General features: G+C 42.0%; 1 protein-coding gene and 1 long non-coding RNA gene across 18 annotated transcripts in view; one reads left to right on the forward strand and one right to left on the reverse strand.

Annotated features, from left to right (window-relative positions):
- LOC143270149 (uncharacterized) overlaps window positions 1-27682 on the reverse strand; it is a 73219-nt gene that overhangs the window by 15229 nt on the left and 30308 nt on the right. For 6 of the 16 annotated variants that reach the window (XM_076559017.1, XM_076559016.1, XM_076559015.1 and 3 more), the window contains exons 1-8: window positions 16661-16998; window positions 12389-12455; window positions 10909-10995; window positions 8833-8919; window positions 6963-7049; window positions 5097-5183; window positions 3229-3315; window positions 1361-1447 (exon numbers count right to left, since the gene is read on the reverse strand). In XM_076559017.1, coding sequence (XP_076415132.1) covers window positions 1361-1447; window positions 3229-3315; window positions 5097-5183; window positions 6963-7049; window positions 8833-8919; window positions 10909-10995; window positions 12389-12455; window positions 16661-16818 — 747 coding nt within the window. In that variant the 5' untranslated portion in view covers window positions 16819-16998. Of the gene's footprint in view, window positions 1-1360; window positions 1448-3228; window positions 3316-5096; window positions 5184-6962; window positions 7050-8832; window positions 8920-10908; window positions 10996-12388; window positions 12456-16660; window positions 16999-27682 lie in introns of those variants that run through there. The other 10 variants (XM_076559021.1, XM_076559022.1, XM_076559020.1 and 7 more) reach the window with 8 other exon arrangements.
- LOC143270156 (uncharacterized) lies at window positions 17091-27244 on the forward strand. Of its 2 annotated transcripts, XR_013047131.1 has the most exons (5): window positions 17091-17218; window positions 17867-17976; window positions 22049-22167; window positions 22946-23187; window positions 24177-27244. It is a non-coding gene; the product is annotated as an uncharacterized LOC143270156 (long non-coding RNA). The 2 variants fall into 2 exon arrangements; XR_013047132.1 differs by lacking the exon at window positions 22049-22167.

Raw genomic sequence — 27682 nt, forward strand, 5'->3', positions numbered from 1 at the left:
TGGTGTGCTAGTGTATTGCATTAATTTCTTTTGTATTTTGTGGAGTGTGTGTGAGTGTATATTAATGCTGATATATTTACATTCAAAGCATATATATTAAGGCCACCAAATGGCTAATGTCATAAAGGCACTTGCCAGCATGACTGACACTTCCAATTGAACCCTGAGATTGAAATGGTGAGAGGATAGAAACGACTCCTAAAAATTATCCTTGCACCTGCACACTTCTGCTGTGGCAAACAGTTTCTTGGCTTTTCCCATTCACAAAATAAATTGAGAACAGGTTATCCTTGAACTCAAAGAGACCAGTGTCCTTGCATTATGAGTGCACAGATTAGAGGAGTGTACCAACAAGACCACCTCCTATTCATGTTCTTCCTGCCTATAAGTTCTCTGCATTTCAATGTTTCATACTAGCAGGCTGATGAGGCCTAGGGTATAAAATTTTGGCAACCACCCTGAAAGCTGACTCATCGTTTATACTAATGACATATTGGTCTTTGCTTATGAACAGGTGCATAAGAAACATATTGATTCTGGGGTCTGGAAAGATGACTCAGCAGGGTTTACCACTTTTTGCTGGGGCAGAGGCTCTGGCTTTGATTCACAGAACCAACATCTTGGCTGAGAACCTTCGGGAAATGCAGTGCCAGGGGATGCAAAGAGCCCCTGGATGTCAGTGGGCAGACCACAATGAGAGTACACAGAAAGAATGCATTCAAAACATTTCCACCCCTAAAATAAATCCACTGAAGTCATACAAGAGTGTTTGGTAGGTTCCTGTTGATATTATCTACTGCATGATTCTCTAACGTTTACTCTCTTTATTTGTGTGTGGTTTCTTTTCTGATTCAAAGAGCTCCCTTTCTGATTTTTGTCTCCATAGTCTAATTTACTATCACATACCCATGAAAAGAGTGGTTCTCAAAAGGTGGTTAGTGACCCATTTGGAAAACCTAAGACTGTCTTACACGGGGTTCATCTAAGACCTTCTGAAAACATAGATATAGACATGATAATACATAAGACGTCAAAAATGACAGTTATCAAATAGCAGGGGAAAAAATTTCCTGTGCAGGTTCACCACAACATGAGATAGGTCATCAGATGGCCACACACTTAGGAAGGTTGAGAACTAGTGCCTTACAGGGTGATTAGATTGTGGGCTCCCAGAAGGGAGGATATGAAGGAGGTGAAGAAATGGGCCAGGCTGGCTTCCTCTTCTCTGACACTATTTGAAATACTGCAGACATAGGAACACAGAGACATCGTTCCTTACACAAACAAATATATTACATGTCAAATTAGTGGGAATTAAAGGTATATATATTTCATTTACTTTGCAGCTATCAGTTATTACCTCATCTAGCGGAGACAGTTCCAGGTCCCCCAAGATGGTCTTGACGATGGGGGACCTTTTTGCACAGCCAATATGTTCCTCGCTCTTCTGCAAAGGAAATATAGAGGATGAACCTTATCAGTTAAGGAAATCAATTCTTTTGTTTGGTCTGTATGTGAAATGTGTGTGAGACCCAAAACCGTTATTTGCTTCGTTTTCAAATGAAGCCGTCTTCTGACACAAAAGAGGCTGTGCTGGGTTCCTTTAAATTATGAATACCAAAATTCAAAACAGAGCAGGAGAAAAGTGTTTCACTCTCTTTTGCTCAGTTTCTTTGACGTCGCCTGAGTTGTGGCATGAGATAGGTGGATCTGTGTTTCATTGCTGGAAGTAAAATGGGAACCATGTCTAATGATCTTTAACCGAGTATTTTCAACACATGGTTCGTAGTCAAGCAGTTTGCTGTTAATTGTGTTTTCTGAGATGGATCCCGGGTCATTATGCCTGCATGCAGAGTGATCTGCTGGCATTGGTGTGCTAGTGTATTGTATCAATTTCTTTTGTATTTTGTGGAGTGTGTGTGTGTGTTTTAATGCTGATATATTTACATTCAAAGCATATATATTAAGGCCACCAAATGGCTAATGTCATGAAGGCACTTGAAAGCATGACTGACACTTCCAATTGAACCATGAGATTGAAATGGTGAGAGGATAGAAACAACTCCTAAAAATTATCCGTGCACCTGCACACTTCTGCTGTGGCAAACAGTTTCTTGCCTTTTCCCATTCACCAAATAAATTGAGAACAGGTTATCCTTGAACTCAAAGAGACCAGTGTCCTCTGCATTATGAGTGCACAGATTAGAGGAGTGTACCAACAAGACCACCTCCTATTCATGTTCTTCCTGCCTATAAGTTCTCTGCATTTCAATGTTTCATACCAGCAGGCTGATGAGGCCTAGGGTATAAAATTTTGGCAACCACCCTGAAAGCTGACTCATCGTTTATACTAAGGACATATTGGTCTTTGCTTATGAACAGGTGCATAAGAAACATATTGATTCTGGGGTCTGGAAAGATGACTCAGCAGGGTTTACCACTTTTTGCTGGGGCAGAGGCTCTGGCTTTGATTCACAGAACCAACATCTTGGCTGAGAACCTTCGGGAACTGCAGTGCCAGGGGATGCAAAGAGCCCCTGGATGTCAGTGGGCAGACCACAATGAGAGTACACAGAAAGAATGCATTCAAAACATTTCCACCCCTAAAATAAATCCACTGAAGTCATACAAGAGTGTTTGGTAGGTTCCTGTTGATATTATCTACTGCATGATTCTCTAACGTTTACTCTCTTTATTTGTGTGTGGTTTCTTTTCTGATTCAAAGAGCTCCCTTTCTGATTTTTGTCTCCATAGTCTAATTTACTATCACATACCCATGAAAAGAGTGGTTCTCAACAGGTGGTTAGTGACCCATTTGGAAAACCTAAGACTGTCTTTCACGGGGTTCATCTAAGACCTTCTGAAAACATAGATATAGACATGATAATACATAAGACGTCAAAAATGACAGTTATCAAATAGCAGGGGAAAAAATTTCCTGTGCAGGTTCACCACAACATGAGATAGGTCATCAGATGGCCACACCCTTAGGAAGGTTGAGAACTAGTGCCTTACAGGGTGATTAGATTGTGGGCTCCCAGAAGGGAGGATATGAAGGAGGTGAAGAAATGGGCCAGGCTGGCTTCCTCTTCTCTGACACTATTTGAAATACTGCAGACACAGGAACACAGAGACATCGTTCCTTACACAAACAAATATATTACATGTCAAATTAGTGGGAACTAAAGGTAAATATATTTCATTTACTTTGCAGCTATCAGTTATTACCTCATCTAGCGGAGACAGTTCCAGGTCCCCCAAGATGGTCTTGACGATGGGGGCCCTTTTTGCACAGCCAATATGTTCCTCGCTCTTCTGCAAAGGAAATATAGAGGATGAACCTTCTCAGTTAAGGAAATCAATTCTTTTGTTTGGTCTGTATGTGAAGTGTGTGTGAGACCCAAAACCGTTATTTGCTTCGTTTTCAAATGAAGCCGTCTTCTGACACAAAAGAGGCTGTGCTGGGTTCCTTTAAATTATGAATACCAAAATTCAAAACAGAGCAGGAGAAAAGTGTTTCACTCTCTTTTGCTCAGTTTCTTTGAGGTCGCCTGAGTTCTGGCATGAGATAGGTGGATCTGTGTTTCATTGCTGGAAGTAAAATGGGAACCATGTCTAATGATCTTTAACCGAGTATTTTCAACACATGGTTCGTAGTCAAGCAGTTTGCTGGTAATTGTGTTTTCTGAGATGGATCCCGGGTCATTATGCCTGCATGCAGAGTGATCTGCTGGCATTGGTGTGCTAGTGTATTGTGTCAATTTCTTTTGTATTTTGTGGAGTGTGTGTGTGTGTTTTAATGCTGATATATTTACATTCAAAGCATATATATTAAGGCCACCAAATGGCTAATGTCATAAAGGCACTTGAAAGCATGACTGACACTTCCAATTGAACCCTGAGATTGAAATGGTGAGAGGATAGAAACAACTCCTAAAAATTATCCTTGCACCTGCACACTTCTGCTGTGGCAAACAGTTTCTTGCCTTTTCCCATTCACCAAATAAATTGAGAACAGGTTATCCTTGAACTCAAAGAGACCAGTGTCCTCTGCATTATGAGTGCACAGATTAGAGGAGTGTACCAACAAGACCACCTCCTATTCATGTTCTTCCTGCCTATAAGTTCTCTGCATTTCAATGTTTCATACCAGCAGGCTGATGAGGCCTAGGGTATAAAATTTTGGCAACCACCCTGAAAGCTGACTCATCATTTATACTAAGGACATATTGGTCTTTGCTTATGAACAGGTGCATGAGAAACATATTGATTCTGGGGTCTGGAAAGATGACTCAGCAGGGTTTACCACTTTTTGCTGGGGCAGAGGCTCTGGCTTTGATTCACAGAACCAACATCTTGGCTGAGAACCTTCTGGAACTGCAGTGCCAGGGGATCCACAGCGCCCCTGGATGTCAGTGGGCAGACCACAAACAGAGTGCACAGAAAGAATGCATTCAAAACATTTCCACCCCTAAAATAAATCCACTGAAGTCATACAAGAGTGTTTGGTAGGTTCCTGTTGATATTATCTACTGCATGATTCTCTAACGTTTACTCTCTTTATTTGTGTGTGGTTTCTTTTCTGATTCAAAGAGCTCCCTTTCTGATTTTTGTCTCCATAGTCTAATTAACTATCACATACCCATGAAAATAGTGGTTCTCAATAGGTGGTTAGTGACCCATTTGGAAAACCTAAGACTGTCTTTCACGGGGTTCACCTAATACCTTCTGAAAACATAGATATAGACATGATAATTCATAAGACGTGAAAAATGACAGTTATCAAATAGCAAGGGAAAAAATTTCCTGTGCAGGTTCACCACAACATGAGATAGGTCATCAGATGGCCACACGCTTAGGAAGGTTGAGAACTAGTGCCTTACAGGGTGATTAGATTGTGGGCCCCCAGAAGGGAGGATATGAAGGAGGTGAAGAAATGGGCCAGGCTGGTTTCCACTTCTCTGACACTATTTGAAATACTGCAGACATAGGAACACAGAGACATCGTTCCTTACACAAACAAATATATTACATGTCAAATTAGTGGGAATTAAAGGAAAATATATTTCTTTTTCTTTGCAGATATCAGTTATTACCTCATCTAGCGGAGACAGTTCCAGGTCCCCCAAGATGGTCTTGACGCTGGAGGACCTTATTGCACAGCCAATATGTTCCTCGCTCTTCTGCAAAGGAAAGGTAGAGGATGAACCTTCTCAGTTAAGGAAATCAATTCTTTTGTTTGGTCTGTATGTGAAGTGTGTGTGAGACCCAAAACCGTTATTTGCTTCGTTTTCAAATGAAGCCGTCTTATGACACAAAAGAGGCTGTGCTGGGTTCCTTTAAATTATGAATACCAAAATTCAAAACAGAAAGGGAGAAAAGTGTTTCACTCTCTTTTGCTCAGTTTCTTTGAGGTCGCCTGAGTTCTGGCATGTGATAGGTGGATCTGAGTTTCATTGCTGGAAGTAAAATGGGAACCATGTCTAAGGATCTTTAACCGAGTATTTTCAACACATGGTTCGTAGTCAAGCAGTTTGCTGGTAATTGTGTTTTCTGGGATGGATCCTGGGTCATTATGCCTGCATGCAGAGTGATCTGCTGGCATTGGTGTGCTAGTGTATTGTATCAATTTCTTTTGTATTTTGTGGAGTGTGTGTGAGTGTATATTAATGCTGATATATTTACATTCAAAGCATATATATTAAGGCCACCAAACGGCTAATGTCATAAAGGCACTTGCCAGCATGACTGACACTTCCAATTGAACCCTGAGATTGAAATGGTGAGAGGATAGAAACAACTCCTAAAAATTATCCTTGCACCTGCACACTTCTGCTGTGGCAAACAGTTTCTTGCCTTTTCCCATTCACCAAATAAATTGAGAACAGGTTATCCTTGAACTCAAAGAGACCAGTGTCCTCTGCATTATGAGTGCACAAATTAGAGGAGTGTACCAACAAGACCACTTCCTATTCATGTTCTTCCTGACTATAAGTTCTCTGCATTTCAATGTTTCATACCAGCAGGCTGATGAGGCCTAGGGTATAAAATTTTGGCAACCACCCTGAAAGCTGACTCATCGTTTATACTAAGGACATATTGATCTTTGCTTATGAACAGGTGCATAAGAAACATATGGATTCTGGGGTCTGGAAAGATGACTCAGCAGGGTTTACCACTTTTTGCTGGGGCAGAGGCTCTGGCTTTGATTCACAGAACCAACATCTTGGCTGAGAACCTTCTGGAACTGCAGTGCCAGGGGATCCAAAGAGCCCCTGGATGTCAGTGGGCAGACCACAAACAGAGTGCACAGAAAGAATGCATTCAAAACATTTCCACCCCTAAAATAAATCCACTGAAGTCATACAAGAGTGTTTGGTAGGTTCCTGTTGATATTATCTACTGCATGATTCTCTAACATTTACTCTATTTGTGTGTGGTTTCTTTTCTGATTCAAAGAGCTCCCTTTCTGATTTTTGTCTCCATAGTCTAATTTACTATCACATACCCATGAAAAGAGTGGTTCTCAACAGGTGGTTAGTGACCCATTTGGAAAACCTAAGACTGTCTTTCACGGGGTTCACCTAACACCTTCTGAAAACATAGATATAGACATGATAATTCATAAGACGTGAAAAATGACAGTTATCAAATAGCAAGGGACAAAATTTCCTGTGCAGGTTCACCACAACATGAGATAGGTCATCAGATGGCCACACCCTTAGGAAAGTTGAGAATTAGTGCCTTACAGGGTGATTAGATTGTGGGCTCCCAGAAGGGAGGATATGAAGGAGGTGAAGAAATGTGCCGGGCTGGCTTCCTCTTCTCTGACACTATTTGAAATACTGCAGACATAGGAACACAGAGACATCGTTCCTTACACAAACAAATATATTACATGTCAAATTAGTGGGAATTAAAGGTAAATATATTTCTTTTTCTGTGCAGCTATCAGTTATTACCTCATCTAGCGGAGACAGTTCCAGGTCCCCCAAGATGGTCTTGACGCTGGAGGACCTTATTGCACAGCCAATATGTTCCTTGCTCTTCTGCAAAGGAAATGTAGAGGATGAACCTTCTCAGTTAAGGAAATCAATTCTTTTGTTTGGTCTGTATGTGAAGTGTGTGTGAGACCCAAAACCGTTATTTTCTTCGTTTTCAAATGAAGCTGTCTTCTGACACAAAAGAGGCTGTGCTGGGTTCCTTTAAATTATGAATACCAAAATTCAAAACAGAACAGGAGAAAAGTGTTTCACTCTCTTTTGCTCAGTTTCTTTGAGGTCGCCTGAGTTCTGGCATGTGATAGGTGGATCTGAGTTTCATTGCTGAAAGTAAAATGGGAACCATGTCTAATGATCTTTAACCGAGTATTTTCAACACATGGTTCGTAGTCAAGCAGTTTGCTGGTAATTGTGTTTTCTGGGATGGATCCCGGGTCATTATGCCTGCATGCAGAGTGATCTGCTGGCATTGGTGTGCTAGTGTATTGCATCAATTTCTTTTGTATTTTGTGGAGTGTGTGTGAGTGTGTATTAATGCTGATATATTTACATTCAGAGCATATATATTAAGGCCACCAAATGGCTAATGTCATAAAGGCACTTGCCAGCATGACTGACACTTCCAATTGAATCCTGAGATTGAAATGGTGAGAGGATAGAAACAACTCCTAAAAATTATCCTTGCACCTGCACACTTCTGCCCTGGCAAACAGTTTCTTGCCTTTTCCCATTCACCAAATTAATTGAGAACAGGTTATCCTTGAACTCAAAGAGACCAGTGTCCTCTGCATTATGAGTGCACAGATTAGAGGAGTGTACCAACAAGACCACTTCCTATTCATGTTCTTCCTGCCAATAAGTTCTCTGCATTTCAATGTTTCATACCAGCAGGCTGATGAGGCCTAGGGTATAAAATTTTGGCAACCACCCTGAAAGCTGACTCATCGTTTATACTAAGGACATATTGGTCTTTGCTTATGAACAGGTGCATAAGAAACATATGGATTCTGGGGTCTGGAAAGATGACTGCAGCAGGGTTTAAGACTTTTTGCGGGGCAGAGGCTCTGGCTTTGATTCACAGAACCAACATCTTGGCTGAGAACCTTCTGGAACTGCAGTGCCAGGGGATCCAAAGAGCCCCTGGATGTCAGTGGGCAGACCACAATGAGAGTGCACAGAAAGAATGCATTCCAAACATTTAAACCCCTAAAATGAATCCACTGAAGTCATACAAGAGTGTTTGGTAGGTTCCTGTTGATATTATCTACTGCATGATTCTCTAACGTTTACTCTCTTTATTTGTGTGTGGTTTCTTTTCTGATTCAAAGAGCTCCCTTTCTGATTTTTGTCTCCATAGTCTAATTTACTATCACATACCCATGAAAATAGTGGTTCTCAACAGGTGGTTAGAGACCCATTTGGAAAACCTAAGACTGTCTTTCATGGGATTCACCTAACACCTTCTGAAAACATAGATATAGACATGATAATTCATAAGACGTGAAAAATGACAGTTATCAAATAGCAAGGGAAAAAATTTCCTGTGCAGGTTCACCACAACATGAGATAGGTCATCACATGGCCACACCCTTAGGAAGGTTGAGAACTAGTGCCTTACAGGGTGATTAGATTGTGGGCTCCCAGAAGGGAGGATATGAAGGAGGTGAAGAAATGTGCCGGGCTGGCTTCCTCTTCTCTGACACTATTTGAAATACTGCAGACATAGGAACACAGAGACATCGTTCCTTACAGAAACAAATATATTACATGTCAAATTAGTGGGAATTAAAGGAAAATATATTTCTTTTTCTTTGCAGCTATCAGTTATTACCTCATCTAGCGGAGACAGTTCCAGGTCCCCCAAGATGGTCTTGACGCTGGAGGACCTTATTGCACAGCCAATATGTTCCTCGCTCTTCTGGAAAGGAAAGGTAGAGGATGAACCTTCTCAGTTAAGGAAATCAATTCTTTTGTTTGGTCTGTATGTGAAGTGTGTGTGAGACCCAAAACCGTTATTTGCTTCGTTTTCAAATGAAGCCGTCTTCTGACACAAATGAGGCTGTGCTGGGTTCCTTTAAATTATGAATACCAAAATTCAAAACAGAACAGGAGAAAAGTGTTTCACTCTCTTTTGCTCAGTTTCTTTGAGGTCGCCTGAGTACTGGCATGTGATAGGTGGATCTGAGTTTCATTGCTGGAAGTAAAATGGGAACCATGTCTAATGATCTTTAACCGATTATTTTCAACACATGGTTCGTAGTCAAGCAGTTTGCTGGTAATTGTGTTTTTTGGGATGGATCCTGGGTCATTATGCCTGCATGCAGAGTGATCTGCTGGCATTGGTGTGCTAGTGTATTGCATCAATTTCTTTTGTATTTTGTGGAGTGAGTGTGAGTGTGTATTAATGCTGATATATTTACATTCAAAGCATATATATTAAGGCCACCAAATGGCTAATGTCATAAAGGCACTTGCCAGCATGACTGACACTTCCAATTGAACCCTGAGATTGAAATGGTGAGAGGATAGAAACAACTCCTAAAAATTATCCTTGCACCTGCACAATTCTGCTGTGGCAAACAGTTTCTTGGCTTTTCCCATTCACCAAATAAATTGAGAACAGATTATCCTTGAACTCAAAGAGACCAGTGTCCTCTGCATTATGAGTGCACAGATTAGAGGAGTGTACCAACAAGACCACCTCCTATTCATGTTCTTCCTGCCTATAAGTTCTCTGCATTTCAATGTTTCATACCAGCAGGCTGATAAGGCCTAGGGTATAAAATTTTGGCAACCACCCTGAAAGCTGACTCATCATTTATACTAAGGACATATTGGTCTTTGCTTATGAACAGGTGCATAAGAAACATATGGATTCTGGGGTCTGGAAAGATGACTCAGCAGGGTTTACCACTTTTTGCTGGGGCAGAGGCTCTGGCTTTGATTCACAGAACCAACATCTTGGCTGAGAACCTTCTGGAACTGCAGTGCCAGGGGATCCAAAGAGCCCCTGGATGTCAGTGGGCAGACCACAAACAGAGTGCACAGAAAGAATGCATTCAATACATTTCCACCCCTAAAATAAATCCACTGAAGTCATACAAGAGTGTTTGGTAGGTTCCTGTTGATATTATCTACTGCATGATTCTCTAACTTTTACTCTCTTTATTTGTGTGTGGTTTCTTTTCTGATTCAAAGAGCTCCCTTTCTGATTTTTGTCTCCATAGTCTAATTTACTATCACATACCCATGAAAAGAGTGGTTCTCAACAGGTGGTTAGTGACCCATTTGGAAAACCTAAGACTGTCTTTCACGGGGTTCACCTAACACCTTCTGAAAACATAGATATAGACATGATAATTCATAAGACGTGAAAAATGACAGTTATCAAATAGCAAGGGAAAAAATTTCCTGTGCAGGTTCACCACAACATGAGATAGGTCATCAGATGGCCACACCCTTAGGAATGTTGAGAACTAGAGGGTGAAATGCTTGTGTGTTTCCAGAAATGAGGGTATCAAGGTGGTGAAGAACATTTTATTTATTTATTTATTTGTTTGTTTGTTTGTTTGTTTGTTTGTTTTTTTGTTTTGGTTTTTCGAGACAGGGTTTCTTTGTGTAGCTTTGTGCCTTTTCCTGGAAATCACTTGCTAGTCCAGGCTGGCCTCTAACTCACAGAGATCTGCCTGGCTCTTCCTCCCGAGTGCTGGGATTAAAGGCTTGGGCCACCACTGCCCGGTGGTGAAGGACATTTTAAAAGCTTGGTTTCTCTCTCTGACACTATTTGCAATACTGCAGATATGGCGATGCAGAGGCATCATTCCTCTCACAAGCAAATATGTTACTTTTCATATTAGGTGCAATTATCAGTTAATAAATTTTTTTCTTTGTAATTGTCAGTTATTACCTTTTCCAGTGATGATAGGTTTATTTCAGTCTTCATCTTTTTCAAATTGCAGATGTTAGTAAAGTAAAATAGTTGTTTTTTGCTTTTCTGTAATAGAAATTTAGAGGTTTCACTTTCTTTGTTTTTTTCTGAATTTAATTCTTTTTTGTGTGTGTGTGTCCACACAAATTAAAACTCCTTTATTCCTGAAAGGTTCAGTGTATTGAATCATAAAATGTAGAAACTCTTACTTAAACCTGAAATATCTCAAAATATGCTCATCTATTTACAAATTACTACTTTGTCATCAAGTACTAACCTGTATTTATGCTAGCCAAGTATAAGAGAACATCATGAACTTAGAAACTTGACCTTGCCCTGTGGCTGAGACTACACTGAATTCCCAGTGTTTCAAAATTTCTGATCTTATATGAGATGATTATTAATTTTAATTGACCTCCTTTCATCAGTGTTTCTCTATCCTCGTGGGGAGTCCAAGGTGTGTATTATTTTTCATTTGTAAATAAACACTGATTTAATCACTAATGTGTGTTCTCCATATCATAGTACCCATGAAACAGCTTTTGTCCATTGATTCACATTCAGAAGTCATTAATATGCAACTTATGATTCACTCTAAGGCTCCAGGATACAATTAAACCAGTTTCCTTACCTCCAGCAGCTCACAGTGATAAAGTCGCTTTAATATGAATAGATCAATATCTAATTAAAACCCACCACTATTTTAAATGTTCAAATGTGGCACAGAGAATGTAAGGGTCTATTATTTTAAAACACAAAACAAAAATTCCAGACATTAAAATGTTACTATATGGTAATTGAATCTTCGCTTCTAGAACTGCTGGCTAATTGGGGAATACAAACCTATTATGTAACTAAAGGAAGACTTTTCCACATACTCCTAGGGAATCAAAGAAAAAAACATGCTATAATCTCTTCATAATGAACAATTTGGATGAACAGATTACAAGTGGCTAAATTTCCACAAGTTCCTGCTAGTGTAAATAAGAAGCAAAGACAGAAAAGAGGAGATGCTCTCACATGTGATCCTGAAGTAGGAGTGTCCATAGGAAGATAAAAGCTGCCTGCACTTATGCCAAAGGTAAAGGCACCTGGGCAATTCCTAGAAACTGAAATCACTGGACCTATTAAAATGTATTCAGGTGTATTAACACAGTCATGTTTTAAAATCACTCTAAGGTGTATTTGTATCTGCAAACCATCCTTGGTCAAACATGAAGCATGTATTATGTGAGGACTGTTCTCAATCTTCCACTCACTGTGTTTCCAGTCCATTCCTTTATTGGGCCACCACTATCTGCAAGGACTTATTACTCACTTACAATTTATAGAAATGACAATTCACACCAACAGAATGTTTTTCTCTGGCCAAATTTCCATGCAAAACTGTGATAGGTAAACTATTGCTGCATTTTAACAAAATTCATATGAAAATGAATTTCACAAAGGATCACTTTACCGTAAAAACATACGTAGTGTCTTCTTTCCCTGGTGTGGATGCAGGGCCGTCAGGTTTTTCAGAGAGCCTTCAGAATAAAAACATGCTATAATGAGTTGGTTTGGTCCTTTGATCAACTCTGTTGAAAGATTGGTTACCTGTATATTAAGTGACATTTTTGCATTTATGTAATGCAACCTTGACCTGTGTTTTATGGAGTTTTTTTTTCGGGTTGCTTTTGGGAGTTTCAACTTAATCTATAAAACATTCAGTTAAGACTTACTTCTATTTAAAAATAAAAGTTAAAACAGTCGATGGCTTGGGAGATAGCTCAGTCAATAAGAGTGTTTGCTGCCCACACACAACAGCCGGAGTTTGAATCTTCAGCAACCACATAAAAGTCTTGGCATGGACGTATGCACTGGTAACCCCAGTACTGTGGGTGGGATTTACAGGGTATCATTTGGGCTTGGTGGCTGATAGCTGCTCCAGGTTAAGTCACAGACCTTATGTCAAGTAGATAAGCTAGAGAATGACACAAAACACTGATATCCTCCTCTTCCCTTCATGACTGCACAGACACATGCATCACATGCAACATCCACATATTCAGACACACTAGAGGGAGGATGGTGGTTTTTGCACACACTTTGTTCTGATGGTTGCAGTAACTGATGGCTTTGTGTTTGTGTGCTCAAAGCACCTAGTGCTCCTATTTCATTCTTCTTCCTCTACCCCTAAGGCACCATGACCCCTTTCTTGTCAAGAAACTTTTTAGGCAGTTCCTTGAGTCTCATGCTCTCTCCCAAGAAGTTGGTTTGGTAGAACACGAAATATACCCTATCTCTAAGCATCAAGCTGCCAACAATCGCAGAAGTCACTGCATTTGGGGTGCTTTGAAGTTGTTTTTTCACCACCACCACCACCACCACCACACAGGCATGCACACAGGGACAAGGAAGAGGGCTTCTTCCACATCCTTTGCTTTAATGGCTGCTGTAAGTATATTTTACAGTTGCACATGTATATGACCAGTTCAATTATTACTCCTGGTTCATCCCTCCTCTCCTGAACCTATAGCACACAGTCTCTTCTCTGTTCTCCCAAGAGATGGACATGGTGGAACAGGAAAGCAACCCTGTCTTTACTCTCTCCAGCCAACATATTTTTGACAGTCTATAGATGGCATTGTATTTGTTGTTGTTGTAGTTACCTGTTTTCTAGTAGACACCAAACCATCACCAAATATTGCCTTGTAATGTTAAGTCACAGCCTGTTCTAAAACTCATGGGAGGGGAGCACCGTCTCTCCATCTCCTTTCTTTACTGGCTATGGCTAAGCTCTAGGTGCCTGGGGTTTGTAGTTGGTGAATGCTGATGCAATAGCTGTGTTTTTCTTGCTTCTATGTTGGGCTTCATTCAGTTGTGGGAAACTTCTCTACAGAACCATGTTCAAAGGCTACTGCTGATGGGAACCCAGCAAAGCCCAAAAACTTGAGTCTCAGTTCTTTATACTCATTGTGGATAGCTGTCTCTAACCATGATAGCTGTTTCAGGAGTGTGGGTAAACAGACTCATATCTGACCAACACAGCATGAAGACATTTCAGACAGGACAGGAAAAAAAAAATAAAAGAATAGGGCCGGGCCTTGGTGGCGCACGCCTTTAATCCCAGCACTCGGGAGGCAGAGCCAGGCGGATCTCTGTGAGTTCGAGGCCAGCCTGGGCTACCAAGTGAGCTCCAGGAAAGGTGCAGAGCTACACAGAGAAACCCTGTCTCAAAAAATCAAAAAAAAAAAAAGAATAGGATCTGGTAATAGAATTTCATTGTCATGATTTCCCAAAAGCCATTTAAAGCAGAATGAGTGATCAAAGAGTCAACATGATTTTCAAAAACTATGCTGAACATAGCATTTTAAAGGAAAACATATAAGAAACAATAAAAATACTGGAATGTTTACCAATTTCACACAGAATTCTACCTACTCTGAAGACACAATTTTTTATTCAAATATGTTTACAATATTTTAAAACTATATTCCCCAAGATGGGCTTGAACTTGGTAATCCTCCCAGTAGGCAGGATTGCAGGTCAGTGTCACTGCCTACCTTACTCTTTATTTCACATTTTAGCATTGCTAAAATCTCTGCCATGATATTTTATGACTATAATAGGCAATATTTTTAACTTTGCCACTATACAAAATAAAAGGTTATCATGCAGTCCACTGTGCCTTACATAAAATGATATATGATACAATCCACAGGCCCATGGCAATTCTACAGGTCACATGTATCTATGTAAATTTTAGCTCTTAAAACTATGAAAGGCAAACAAGATGAAAATAGCAGTAACAAAAATCTAAATCCTCAGTCATTGATACTTTGATTTTTTTCACTTCTCAATGCCCAAAAGTAATATTTCTATATTTGCTGCCAACAGGCACACAGCCTAGTCCTCAGACAATAGACATAGTGTCCCTGATAATCCAGACACCAAATGGTAGCAAAGCAAGCCATAGTGCTTTGCCTGGAACCCCCAATGTGTCCAACACATCAAAATTGAGCAAATATCTCTATAAGGAGATAACCCACTGTATCATAGCTCCCTTGCTTTGATTTTTCATAAAGCTTTAAGCCAAAAGAAAATCAGGATTCAAATGAGCATGGGTCTTTGTATTCACTATTTAAATGTATAGAATGTAAGGAAAGCTGACTGGGCAGATAAACATAAACATTTTAAGAATGAGAGGGTCTTGAGAGATAGTAGAATGTGTATGCTGTATAGGAGATGTCTAAGTTCCATGTGGGGAATAAATGGATTGACAGAATGGATAAATACAGTTGGAAAGTTCAGTGTTTTAAAAGAATGTGTTTGTTAAGCAAAGCATATTTTGAAAATATAATTTATTGTTCTATTATTTGTATAAAGCTCACATTTTGAAGACTAAGTAACCACTCAGAACTACAGAGATTACCAAGAAGCATACGGGGTATGGAAAAATCTACTGTTGAGTGTCCCTGGTTCCCCTTTAGAACATAGTGTGAAATAAGAAATAGAAAACAAGGGCTGGGGATGATTGGAAGAGCTCAGTTGGTAAAGTTCTTGCCAGGCAAGCCTGAGGGCCTGAGTTCAGAACTCCCAACACCTTGAAAATCTAGTGCTGGGGATGTGGATACAGGAGGATCCCCAAAGCTTGTTTGCCTGCAAGTTAAGCTGAACCAGTATACTGCAAGACAATAAATCACACCTAGTAGGGATTTGAGTGAGAGAACCTGCCTCAAAAAATGAGGAGTAGGGACCACAAGGTGGTTCATCAGGTGGTGGGACCTGCCAGCAGACCTGATAGCCTGAGTTCAACCCCCAGAACCCACAATATGGCAGAATACAACTCTCAAATATAGCTTTCTTCTGACCTTCACATACTTAACTGCAGGTGTATGGGATATATGTGCACACACACATACCACTCTGTTAATGAGATGAAAAGCAACTGAGGAAGATAATGTCAACCTATAGCCTTCACATATGTACCAACACACATACAACATGTACTCAAAGGAGTGGGGGTCAGAGTCATAGTTCCAACTGAAAATTTCCTTATATGATCCCTCAGCAAACAGGGATCCCACTAATGTAAGATTTCTTAGTGATTCTTTGGGGGGGGCTTAAAGTTGACATTTTATGTAAAAATTTATCTCATGTTACAGTTTTCTGTGTTGTATATAACATAGTATTAAAAAATATCCGTTATGGGCTGGAGAGACGGCTTTGTGTTTACAAACTCTAGTTTTGCTTGTAGAGGACCTGGGTTTGATTTCTAGCACTGACAACTGTCCGTAACTCCCGTTCCAGGGGATCCAACACGTTCTTTTGCACGTGGTGCATTGGAAATACATGCAGGCAAAACACTCATATACATAAATCTAAAAAAAATTAAGTATACACATAAAAATAAAATGTATGTAGTTTCATTAGCTAAATCACTTTAAAGCACCCAATAAAGTGCTCTAAAAGAGACAATGTAAAAGGATTTGTAAACTAACTGAAGTTCTTTGTTTTGCTTCTCTTAAAAAAGGCCTAGGAGTTACCCTTCCAAGTTGGGCAGGTCCCAGATGCCTGGAAGCCTAAAGCAGGCACAAACCCCACTGGGCTCAGTGAAAGAAGAGCCTAAGCATGACCTCTCCCCTCCCTCAGGTTACAGTCCTGGAAGGTGTGTTTCTCCTTAGTTGCCTTGACTGTCACCAACAGTTCCTGTCCCTCCTGTCCCTCTCCCCTCCCCAGGTCCCATTACCTGCTCCTTGTGTCCTGGCCATTCACGAGGGGAAATTTGCTTCGTCGTTTGCGACAACAGTACCCATGACCCAGGCATGAGGGCCACAGGCAGGTGTACCAGCGAGCCCGCTTTGGGGCTTGAATACTAAGGGCATCTGGGTCAATGTCTTCCTGCATGTTCAGCCCTAAGGCTGTGCAGGCCCTCCCTGCCTCCCCCCCCCGCCCCGCCCTTTTACCCACCCGCACCCTCACAAACCCTACAGTAAAAAATAGAACACTGGTAGAATACAAATTTAAAACACTGGTAAATTTTCGCCACTGACACACAGGACCGTCCTGCAAGCGCAGATCCTTGGTTCAGTGGGAGCCAAACTCGGCTTTACCCTTAGCAACACAGCTACCCTGGCATTGTGATGCGCTGTGAGCACACAATGGTGCTCAGCAGTTGTGAACCCCGTGCACGTGCTCTGCGCATGCCCATGTCAGACTCCAGTGACGAAAGCCTACCATGCTCAGAGCATGTGCAAAGCACTGTCAATTGGAATTTTGGAGTAGAGCTACCTGCAGAGCTTCCAAGGCAAAACACTGGGGGAGTTGGTTGGTGGGTCAGGTCCTTAGAGTCCTGCAGCCATGAGAAAATACCTCCCTAAGACTGGCCTGATGGAGATAGAAAAAAATCCATCAGGATTGGGCCAAACCAGATCCAAAAAGACAAATACTGGTTTTGATTTTTTTTTTCTTTTAAAAGTTCTGATATGAGAACTACAATCTGAATAACCACAGAGGTTTGGTACTTGGTAAGGGAGAAGAAGGGAGGAGAGTATCTCTCAAGGAAGGGAATAGTCTATAGTGTTATGAAAATATAAGTGAACACTAGATTAGGAAGGTTTAATTAGAGGAAGATGGGAGAGAAGGATAAAGGAGGGAATATGAGCAGGGACAATCAACACTGCAGACCCTTTGAAAAACTATATGGGAACTGACTACCCCAGAAGCTTCCTATACATAAGTGAAAGGAATCTAAACGGGCTCAAAACATAATAGGTTTGACAAGGCTCCAATTAGACATCTTATGCCGCTATCTTAAACCTCCTGTGCCAGGAACAATGTACAGCCTGTTGAGTCCTTAACCAAAGGGACCCACAGAACCCTCCAAATAGCACAGGGTATTTCCAAGTCTGTTGGTGTCTCTGCACAACCTGATGTTAAGGTCTTGTTTCTGAAGGTAACACTTCTGTCATTGAACATGGAGAAATTCAGCTGACGTCTAACTAGATTCTTCACCTACTAACCAGAGTTCCTGGTACTGGAAGGCAGTCTGTACTGGAGAGAAAGGTAATCCTCAATATCTCTCAGCTACAAACCCTGGGACCCACAACAGCACCCACATGGAGCTCACAACCATCTGTAAATGCAGTTCTAGGGAATCCACCATCCTCTTGTATCTTCACAGGCAGCAGACATACATACAATGTACAATATGCATGCAGGCAAACATAGTACACATGAAATAAATATAATCTTTAAATAATAATGTAATGCACTTATCTAGTAAGTTCACTCTATTAAAGTATACAATCCAGTAGGGTTTTCTTAGTATGTTCTTAAAAGTATGCATTCATCACCCTGTTTGATTTTAAAATATTTTTGTCATTGGAGAAGAAACCATTTATTCACTAGTAGTTACTCTTCACTCCTCCAGACTCTACCCCCTATCAGCTACCAATCTAACTTCCTGCTTCAGGTTTCTCACTCTGGGTGTTTAATAGAAATCAAACCAGCTAATAGGGAACTATCCCATTCTTCTGTCATTTTGCTTCTTTCACTGAGTTTAATGTCTGTGATGTTTATTCATGTTATAGGATGTAGCAGTACTCTACCCTTTTTCAGGGCTAGATACTTGACCATTGTATTAACACAGCACCCTTTGTTTACCCATTCATCAAGCAGTAGTTATCTGGGGTTTCTACCTTTTCTCTATTATAAATGCTGTGCATACTCTGGTGCTAGTGGCTGCATCATTGTATAGCTATACTTCCAGCAGTTATGTAGCAGGTTCCTGTACCTTGGTTCCTCCACTCTCTCTTATGAGCCCCAGCACCTGTACATGCTAGACAAGTGCACTACCCCTAACCTCGATCCTCAGCATGCAACATGTACACTTCAAAGTTTCCTTTTTTCCCATTATTTTACAGTGATTACATGTTGAAGAGACAAATTAAATGAAAGCAAAATGCTAGCAAAATTAATTTCACTTGCTTAGTTTTACATTTAAGGTAATTTGTAAAGGTATTCAAAATTCAGAATATGCAGCCAGAAGTGGTGATACATTTCCTATAATCCTAGCATTCAGTGGGTGGATGCAGGAGCATCTGTCCAAGGCCATCTTCACTTAAATGAGACCAGCCAGGGACACATGAGATCCTGCCCTAAAAAACAAAATAATAACAAAAAAAACAAAAACAAACAAACAAAAACAAAAAACCCACAAATTAACCCACCAATGAGCATATAGTTGACTTTGTATCTCTAATAATTAGAGGTGGCATGCAGTTTTGTAGTATAGAGGATGCTTAAGATTCCAGCTTAGAGAGATGTTGAGACCATGGTTGGAGGAAGCACAGAAACAAATAGCCAAACTAGAGGAAATGCATGAACGGAGAACCAATGGTGGAGGAACCCCCATGGAACTGGACCAGGCCCTCTGGATAAGTGAGACAGTTGATTAGCTTGATCTGTTTGGGAGGGCCCCAGGCAGTAGAGCCAGGACCTGTCCTTGGTGCATGGGTTGACTTTTTGGAGCCTGGGGCCTATGCTGAGGCACTTTGCTCAGCCTTGGTGTAAGGGGAGGAGGGGACTGGACCTGCCTTGGCTGAGTCTGCCAGGCTGGGCTGACTCACCAGGGGAGACCTTGCCTTGGAGGAGGTGGGAGTGTGGAGTCAATTGGGAGGGGAGGACTGAGAGGTGGGAGGAGGGAAGATGGGGGAATCCGTGGCTGATATGTGAAATTAAGTTAATTATAAAATAAAAATACTATAAAAAAGATTCACGCTTACTCTGAGTCACAACAGAACCCACCCTACTTGTTAACCACCCCCTGCCATTTATCTATTCAGAGGCTGCTTTTTGCCTCTGCTTGGCTTCAAACTGGGGGTGAGAGTATAATGAGATGTCTGAAAGGCCCACCATATGCAAAAAGTAAATCAGGCAAAGAATTTGTATGTGTGGCAAGCCTATTTTCTGAGGCCCTCACACTGTCTCCCCACCCTCTCACAACCCTTTCCAGGAAAAGATCAAACATCACCATGTATAGCTTCTTAGTGAGTATTTAGTTTGGCGATCTGTATTATCTTGGACATTTTTGATGGATTCACCACAACAATCCCCCATGGTTGGGCATGTTTACACAAACCTGGCAGACCTAGACACTTCTGCCTAGCCAGTTCCAGGTCAAAATAGCCATTTCCGGGTCAAGGCGTCTCCCGTGACCAGGATCCTGTGACTTTTCATGGTTGCATAAGAGCACACCATGCCCATGCATGGAGTAGTTACATTGACCTGAGTACGCACATGAGCCACCCAGCCTTTATGAGCCTACGCCATATTCCCAGCTCCTCCTCCTCCTCCTCCTCCTCCTCCTCCTCCTCCTCTTCTTTTCTCCACACAGGTGTCTCTTCCACAAGCCTGAGCACTTGTCTGTCCCTTTTATCTTAATAAAAGTCTTGTTAGTGGATTCTGTCGTGTTTAGTGACATTTCCTCGCAGGGTAGGAGCGCTGCAAAATAACTAACATCTGGTGCTGAAACCCGGGACTGCTTCACACAAACCAGGGACTCTGCTCTGTTCATGACAGACCACTCTCTATTTTGCCTGGCCGCACTAAACTACATCCAACACTGCTTCTCTGATTGGAGAGCCCCCCTCTTTTTGGCCAGCGTAAATGGTTTCCTGAATCTGTAAGAATGACTGTTGAGCATCCAGCAGCTCACTAAGTATTCTTGAAACTGGGTGAACCCCTGGCCATGGTCTTTATTGGCTACAGTGGGCCCCTATCACAGGCCTAAATTTCTAGCCATCTCCCATGTCTGCAGCCTGAGATATTCCTCACAGTGGGACCACCGCCACTGGGTGCGTCCTGGGGACCGCATGAAGGAGACATGTTCTTCCGGCTTGATGAAGCGGTAGATGCTGTCCAGATTCCTGGGGAATCCTTGCCTCACGTGGTGGTACCCCACTTCTCTGGCTGACCAGCCAATTAGCGGCCTGTGCCTGGTATCCGTCCTTGGCTTTGGGGACACCTGGGGCCTTGGCTCTGGATCACGTTTGTTTTTTTATTTTATTTTTTTTTATTTTCCTGGCTCTCTGCTGCAGACATGGGAAACAAGGCTTTCAACCCTATAAGTCCTTCCTCTCCATTAGGCTGTCTTCTTGAAGCTTTAAAACCTCTCAGGTTAATGCCTTACACAAAGATTCCTAAGCTGATCCGTCTCTGTACTAAGAAATGGCCCAAATATACTTTAAAAAACAAGAAAAAGTGGCTGCCGAGCAGCTCCTTAGATCCTGATATTTTAAGGGAGTTATCTAATTTCTGTCAGGAAGCAGACAAATGGAAAGAGTTGCTTTCTTCTTTCTCAATGCTAAACCGTCTTTTCTGGATTCCTTCTCTCCTGCTCATATATTCCTAGCTATGCCTAAAACGGTAAGAGCACCACAAAATAACTAACAATTTTTGTCCTCTATTTAATCTCAAGGGCCACAATGAAAAATGGAGAGTGGAGCCCCGGAAGGAGGCAAAAGGCCATATAGGAATTCAAGTTTACAACCCAGACCCAACACCCTGGTTCCATCCCAGATTTTCCCACAAGCCCTGTTTCTGTTTCTGGAAGAACTGACACTGTGGTCCTTTTCCATCTTCTACTTGCCTTAGGGTGGAAAAGGTGACCTGGGTGTGATGGGCTTGGCGGGGTCAAGAGGACCAATGGGCACTGAGTTCAGTGTGTGGTCCAGAGGGACATTCCCAGGCCCTCTCACTAAGACTGGGGAGCAGCAGTTGTCCACAAAGATGGGGAGGGCAGGACTGGAGGACTGTCACCCTGTGCTGGGGAGTCAGGCCTTTGGGGGACATCATGCCCTGGGCTACAGGGACACAGGGATCATGTTCCTGTTGTTCTCTTTGGCTATCAGGGTTTTGCCTCTGGATTAGGCTTTTGAGGGCTGAGAAAAGCTACATTGTTTTTAAGCCTTGTATAAACACAAACCCCCAGGACATCTTCCTGTTTACTACTGCATGCCCCTTAAAACTCACAGTAGAGTCCAGAGACCTAAGCAGCACATTCAGGAGTCCTTCCATTCTTACTGCACACCCAGCTGTCTTGGAGGCTGATTATAAGCAGTCTGCTTTCTTTTAGGGCTTCCCAGGATCCAGAGTAGAAAAGGTCAATCCTTGTCTCTCCTGCCAGACCAGATCCTAGAGTTGGTGGTGGGTAGCATCCCAGATTTTGGTCTGGGTACATTACTGGAGTTGGAGGTGAGTAGAAGACAGGCCCAGCTCTCTCTTGAGATATCAACTGCAGCCATCATTCCTGGCTACTCCTCTGTCTTTCCAGAGACTGATTTTTGGGCTGAGAGAGAAGAGCAGGTCTCCTGAGCAGGGCAATTCTGGTATAAAGGACCACCCAGTGAGGTTCCTGTTCCTCACAGGGAGTAGGGAAACAAATGAGAGCCAGGTAGGGAGTCATCCTCAGTCATCATAGGGGTGCAGGAAGAGAGGACTTAGCCTAAGGCCAGGTTTCTATCACACAGCCTTCTCTTCTACCAAAATAAAACAAACACCAACAAGCACCTGCAGACACATGCCCTGTGTGATGAGGGGATCTGAGAGTCAGGACTTTCTTTGTTTCCTTTTACTACCTAACTTGAAGAGATCTTAGGGGTGCCAGGCAGTGGTGGTGTACACCTTTAATCCCAGCACAAGGGAGGCAGAGCCAGTCAGATTTCTGTGAGTTCCAGGCCGGGACTACACAGCAAAAGTCAGGACAGGCACCAAAACTACATGGAGAAACCCTGTCTTGAAAAACAAAACAAACAAACAAACAAAACAACAACAAAAATCAAAAGAAAAAAAAAGACTTAGTGGGTCTAACCAGAAAGCAAGCTACATAATATCTGAGCCTGGAGCTTTGCAAAAATGAGGGAGTTGGCCTAGGATATATCAGTTTGACATGCTCCTCCCTAACTACCCCTCACCACACACACAGAGAAGTACAATATTAGTGCATTGACCCTCTCTTTTGGTTTTCTCCTAGGGATCCAGAGGTGAAAGGGGTGACTAGGATCACAAAGGAGAAAAGTTAATGGCAAATCTGTACAAGTGATGTGCTGCAATAGAAGTGGAAGCTCCCCCACCTGTGGATTGAGGGATAGTCATCATAAAAATGGCTGACCAAATGTATCCACAGCCAGTTCCAAGTGGCATTTCAAAACAGTCACAGTATTTGTTGTTCTTTCACAGGGTTTCCCTGGATTTCCTGGAATGCTGGGGCAGAAAGTAAGTGTCTAGAAGTAGAGATGACAGACTTAGGTCCACCAAACAGCAAATGGAGCCTCCTTTTGGTCCTTCAGGCAGAATCATTGATTTTAACTAGAAATTAAAGTTTAAGTGGAAACTATTTAATGCTATCCATTTCAAATCCATAGGAGGAAAAATATTCTAATGAAAGTGATTTTTTGAATAATATTAAGATTGTCTTACCTTTGAGGCCACCATTAATGAACAAGAAATTTAAGGAATATCATGTGATAACATATCCATTTTGAAATTGACAAAATTTTTTTTAGAAGTAATATCAGGAACAAATTTATTTTTTCTTTTTATTTATTATTCTTTCATACAACTCATCCCAACATAATTTTCCCTCCCTCCATTCCCACTCTCATGCTCCTATACCTCTGTTCTTCCCACTTCCTCACCACATCCCCCTTTTCTCCCAGATCTGTTACTCCTCTGTTTCCCTTCAGAAAATAGAAGGCTACTCAGGTATATCAACCAAACATTTCATAACAAATGCAATAAGACTAGGCGGAAGCCCTAAAGTTCAGGCTGGACAAGGCAACTGAGTAGGAGGAAAGGGGGCCCCAAAACAGTTGAAAGAATCAGGCACACTAACATGCACACTGTTAGGAGTTCCACAAAAGTGCCCAAGCCAAAAACTCATAGCATATATGCAGAGGACTTAGCAGAGATCCATGCAGGCTTTGCGATTGCTGCTTCAGTTTCTGTGAACCACTATGACTCCTCCTTAGTTGATTTTGTGGGCCATGTTCTCCTGGTGTCCTTGACCCTCTCGTTCCTGGGATCCTTTCTCTACCTGTTCTTCAGGGTTCCATGAGCTCTGCCTAATGATTTGGCATGGAAATCTGCATCTGCATCCATCAGCTGCTGGAAAAAGCCACTCCGATGATGAGTGGGATAGGCACTGACCTATGAGTATAGCAGAATGTTGTGAGGAAGAGTTTCACATTTTTGTTCTATTCTAGGTCTCTGAGTGACCCAGCTTCTGGTTCCAGGTCATGCCTGCCTGAAGACCAGACAAACACCCCCTGTCCAACCCTAGGCCATACCTGCCAGAAGACCAGGTGGGCCAGCTGCCTGTGGATCTCCCTCTGTAATTAATTTTGAACTCTAATTTGATAATCTCTTATATAAATTGCTACAATACTACTAAAGGTACAGCACATATTCCAGTAGAAACACAATAAAAACATAAAATATTTTATTATATGCCAGGAAAAGCAATGGAAACAATGGTGGCTGTGTCCTGACTGTTTTTTTTTTTTTAAATCAACTTGACACAAGTTAGAGATACATATGACCGGGGAATCCATGACTGAGAAAATCCCTCCCAAGTCTGGCCTGTAGTAAAGCATATAAGACATTTCTTTAATTAGTGATTAATGTGCACAAGGTTATGCAGGTTTCTGTGAATGTTTGAAGCTGACTATGCTAAGAGCATGTCCAACAGGAGAGCTTCCTCCTCCTATTAGTTCAACACCACAATGGTTTGTTTTCTCTAGCCTTTTATGAATGCTTGAGGAAAAGAACAGGAACCTTCTTACCTTCCTTCAACCTGTAGGATATCTGAGAACAATTTCAACTTAGCTTTAACCTTTGCCTCTCTGTTTGTTTACAATTGAGACATTTTTTCTCTGTGGGACAATCCTGGCTGTTCTGGAATTTGTTTTGTAGACCAGGCTGGCCTTGAACACACAGACATCCACCTGCCTCTGCCTCCCAAGTGCTGAGATTGAAGGTGTGTGACACTAAGGCTTCATGCACCTTAGCCTCTTTAGGACTTTCTATAACAGAATAAAGAAAAGATCCCCTCTCCTAAGCTTCACGAGCGTGCTTTGAATTGAGAGTAAGATTTTGAGAGGGAGCTGCCTCGTCCCTGGTAGAGAATTCCTCATTCTATTTAGCCTTGTGGGCAGTGAGGAAGTAATTAATCATATCCTCATCTAATACTCTATTTTTTATTTTCTATTCTTTTGAACTTTTGTTGATTCTTTGTGGATTTCATTTCATACATTCAGAGCCTACATTTTTCCACATCTCCTCACATCTGCCCTCTGCTTTTGCAACCTCCCTCACAAATCATAACCAAATTTAAAATTAAAAAACAAAACAAAACAAAACAAAAAACCCAAACAAACAAAACAAAGAAACAAGACAAAACAAAAGCAAAATCAGCCAAAAAAGAAAAATCTGTTGGAAGTTGTAGTGTGGTCCTTTGAGGCACAGTTTACCCTTTAGTCCATTCATGTTTACTTGCAAGTGTTCATTGCCATGAGTCATTGTTCTAGCTCCAGGCCAATGGTTTCTGCTACACCATGGATAATGAGGCTCAGTGGGGCTCCTCATGTATATACTGTTATCCTGTGTCATGGAGATCCTGCTATTTTGGATCTCTATGTTCATCCTCTTCACATGCTCCAACAGTTCATAAATGATTTGGATGTCGGGTTGGGTTAACTCATAGCCCTGATTCTGGGCCTGGATGGTAGTTGGGCTAATCAGTTCTCTAGCTTTCCCTCATCATCTCTACCTGGAAGAGCTACCCAGCACTGTCTTGCCTAGCTCACCAAAGGCACCTGTAGCAAGGAGCAGGGCCAGTTCTCCTGTTCAAGGCCCTGACACTGAAGTCTCCCTCATTCATTTTGCCAGGGCCAGCTCTATTCTTTTTTGCCAGGGCAAGGTGCAGGGCCCTGTTTCCTGATTGCTGTAGGGGGCATGAAAAGGGGTGCTGGGTCCACACTCATGCTCTTATGCACTCAGGACTGGGTCACCTGTGACCTCAATAACATGGTCATCTCTAGTGTGCTGCCCAAGAGGAGTGTAGGTCCCACTCCCCTGTGTGCTATTTCTGGTGTAGGGAAGGGCTAGTTTTCTCACTCTTGCATTCCCAGGGCCAGCTCTCTCACCTGCCATTGGTAGCAAGGGACAAAGGGGAAGGACATCTTTCCCTTCCCCATGCCAACACATGGAAGATGGGGGTGGGGAAGGGGCCAGCTCTTTTGTTCCCATATCTTAGGCCTGACTCACCTGCATCTACAACAGAGGCAGCTCTATTGTGCTTCACAGATGGGAAGCAGAAGCTGCTTTGTCAAATTCCACATCTGGTGAGGGTTAGGGCAAGCTATCGTACACTTGTGATCTCAGTGCCATTACACTCACCTGTCACACGTAGTAATGGATGAAGGAGGGAGGACATCTTTCCCTCACCATGGCTGATCGGGGAGCAAGGTGGAGTCTCCTGTTCTCATGCCTTCAGTGTCAGCTTACCTGACAACTGAGTCAGCTGTAGTCTGCTTCTCAGGTGAGGTATATGCCTAGAGTGAGTTGTGGGGCCATCTTTCCCAAGTCTAGCAGCAAGCTCTCCCTTTCATAAGGCCAGCTTACCTGCTACAGTATTCAGCAAGGGGCAGGGCCAGCCATCCCAGTGCCAGTGAAAAGTGGGACTGACTCGGTACAAACTATTTCCAATGACCCCCTTGCTAACACAGGCCATAGACATCACCGCAGATCCCAGCTGTAACAGTACTATGAACCCAGACATGATCCTTGGCAGCAGCTTGGGCCCAGGCACCATCACAACTCCAGTGGCAGAACAGGCCACTCAAATTGGTGGCTGACTCGGTCACAGCAATGGCTCCTGGGCACTACCATCTACAGAGCCCTTTGTGGCAACTAGATTCACAGACACCACTACAGACCCCAGCCTGAACATGGACATGGACTTAGACATGACCCTACACAGAGGTCCATGCTAGGACATGTCCTTGGATCTAGGTAGCAGCACCAACCACCCAGATCAGCATGGCCTGGGCATACCATGGTCCTCAGACACCAACATGTTCTGAGGTAGCAGATCATACCCTATGGCACTCAGTGATAATTATACTTTCATTGATTTGTGAGCTATCATGTTGACTTTATTTTCAGTTTGACTATTCTTTACTGGTTTTGTTTAGTTAAATTCTGTAATTATTATTTCATTCAACTGTTTCTTTTGTTCTGTCTTTAATAAATCATTTATTTGTATCTCTAATGTCCTTGATCATATCTCTACCTAATATTAGGAACTCCTTGGCTTATGTTTCATCTAAATTGCCTTTCTTGGGGCATATTACAATACAGTTTCTCGCTTCAAGAGGAGGCATATTGTCTTAGTTTTTCATGTTTGTGTATGTTCCCAGTGGTCTGGACAACTAGGGTTTTGAATTGTTTATTAGATGAGATATCTGTTCTCATCTTTGATGTATGGTATTCCTATCATGAGTTACTCTTGCCCCAGTCTGGTGGCAGACACTGGTTCTCTGAGAGGAAAAAGTTCTGTGGAACAATGGATAGCCCCATGGAATAGAGATGGATTTGAATCCTTACCTGGGACCAAACTGTATTTGGTGACACTAGGTCCCTAGTACACAGTGGTTCTATGGATCAGTGGGAAGTAATAAATATATGGATATTGGATAGAAGGAATGGG

Source organism: Peromyscus maniculatus, chromosome 22, assembly GCF_049852395.1.
Source record: "Peromyscus maniculatus bairdii isolate BWxNUB_F1_BW_parent chromosome 22, HU_Pman_BW_mat_3.1, whole genome shotgun sequence".
In the NCBI taxonomy this organism is placed as follows: domain Eukaryota; kingdom Metazoa; phylum Chordata; class Mammalia; order Rodentia; family Cricetidae; genus Peromyscus; species Peromyscus maniculatus.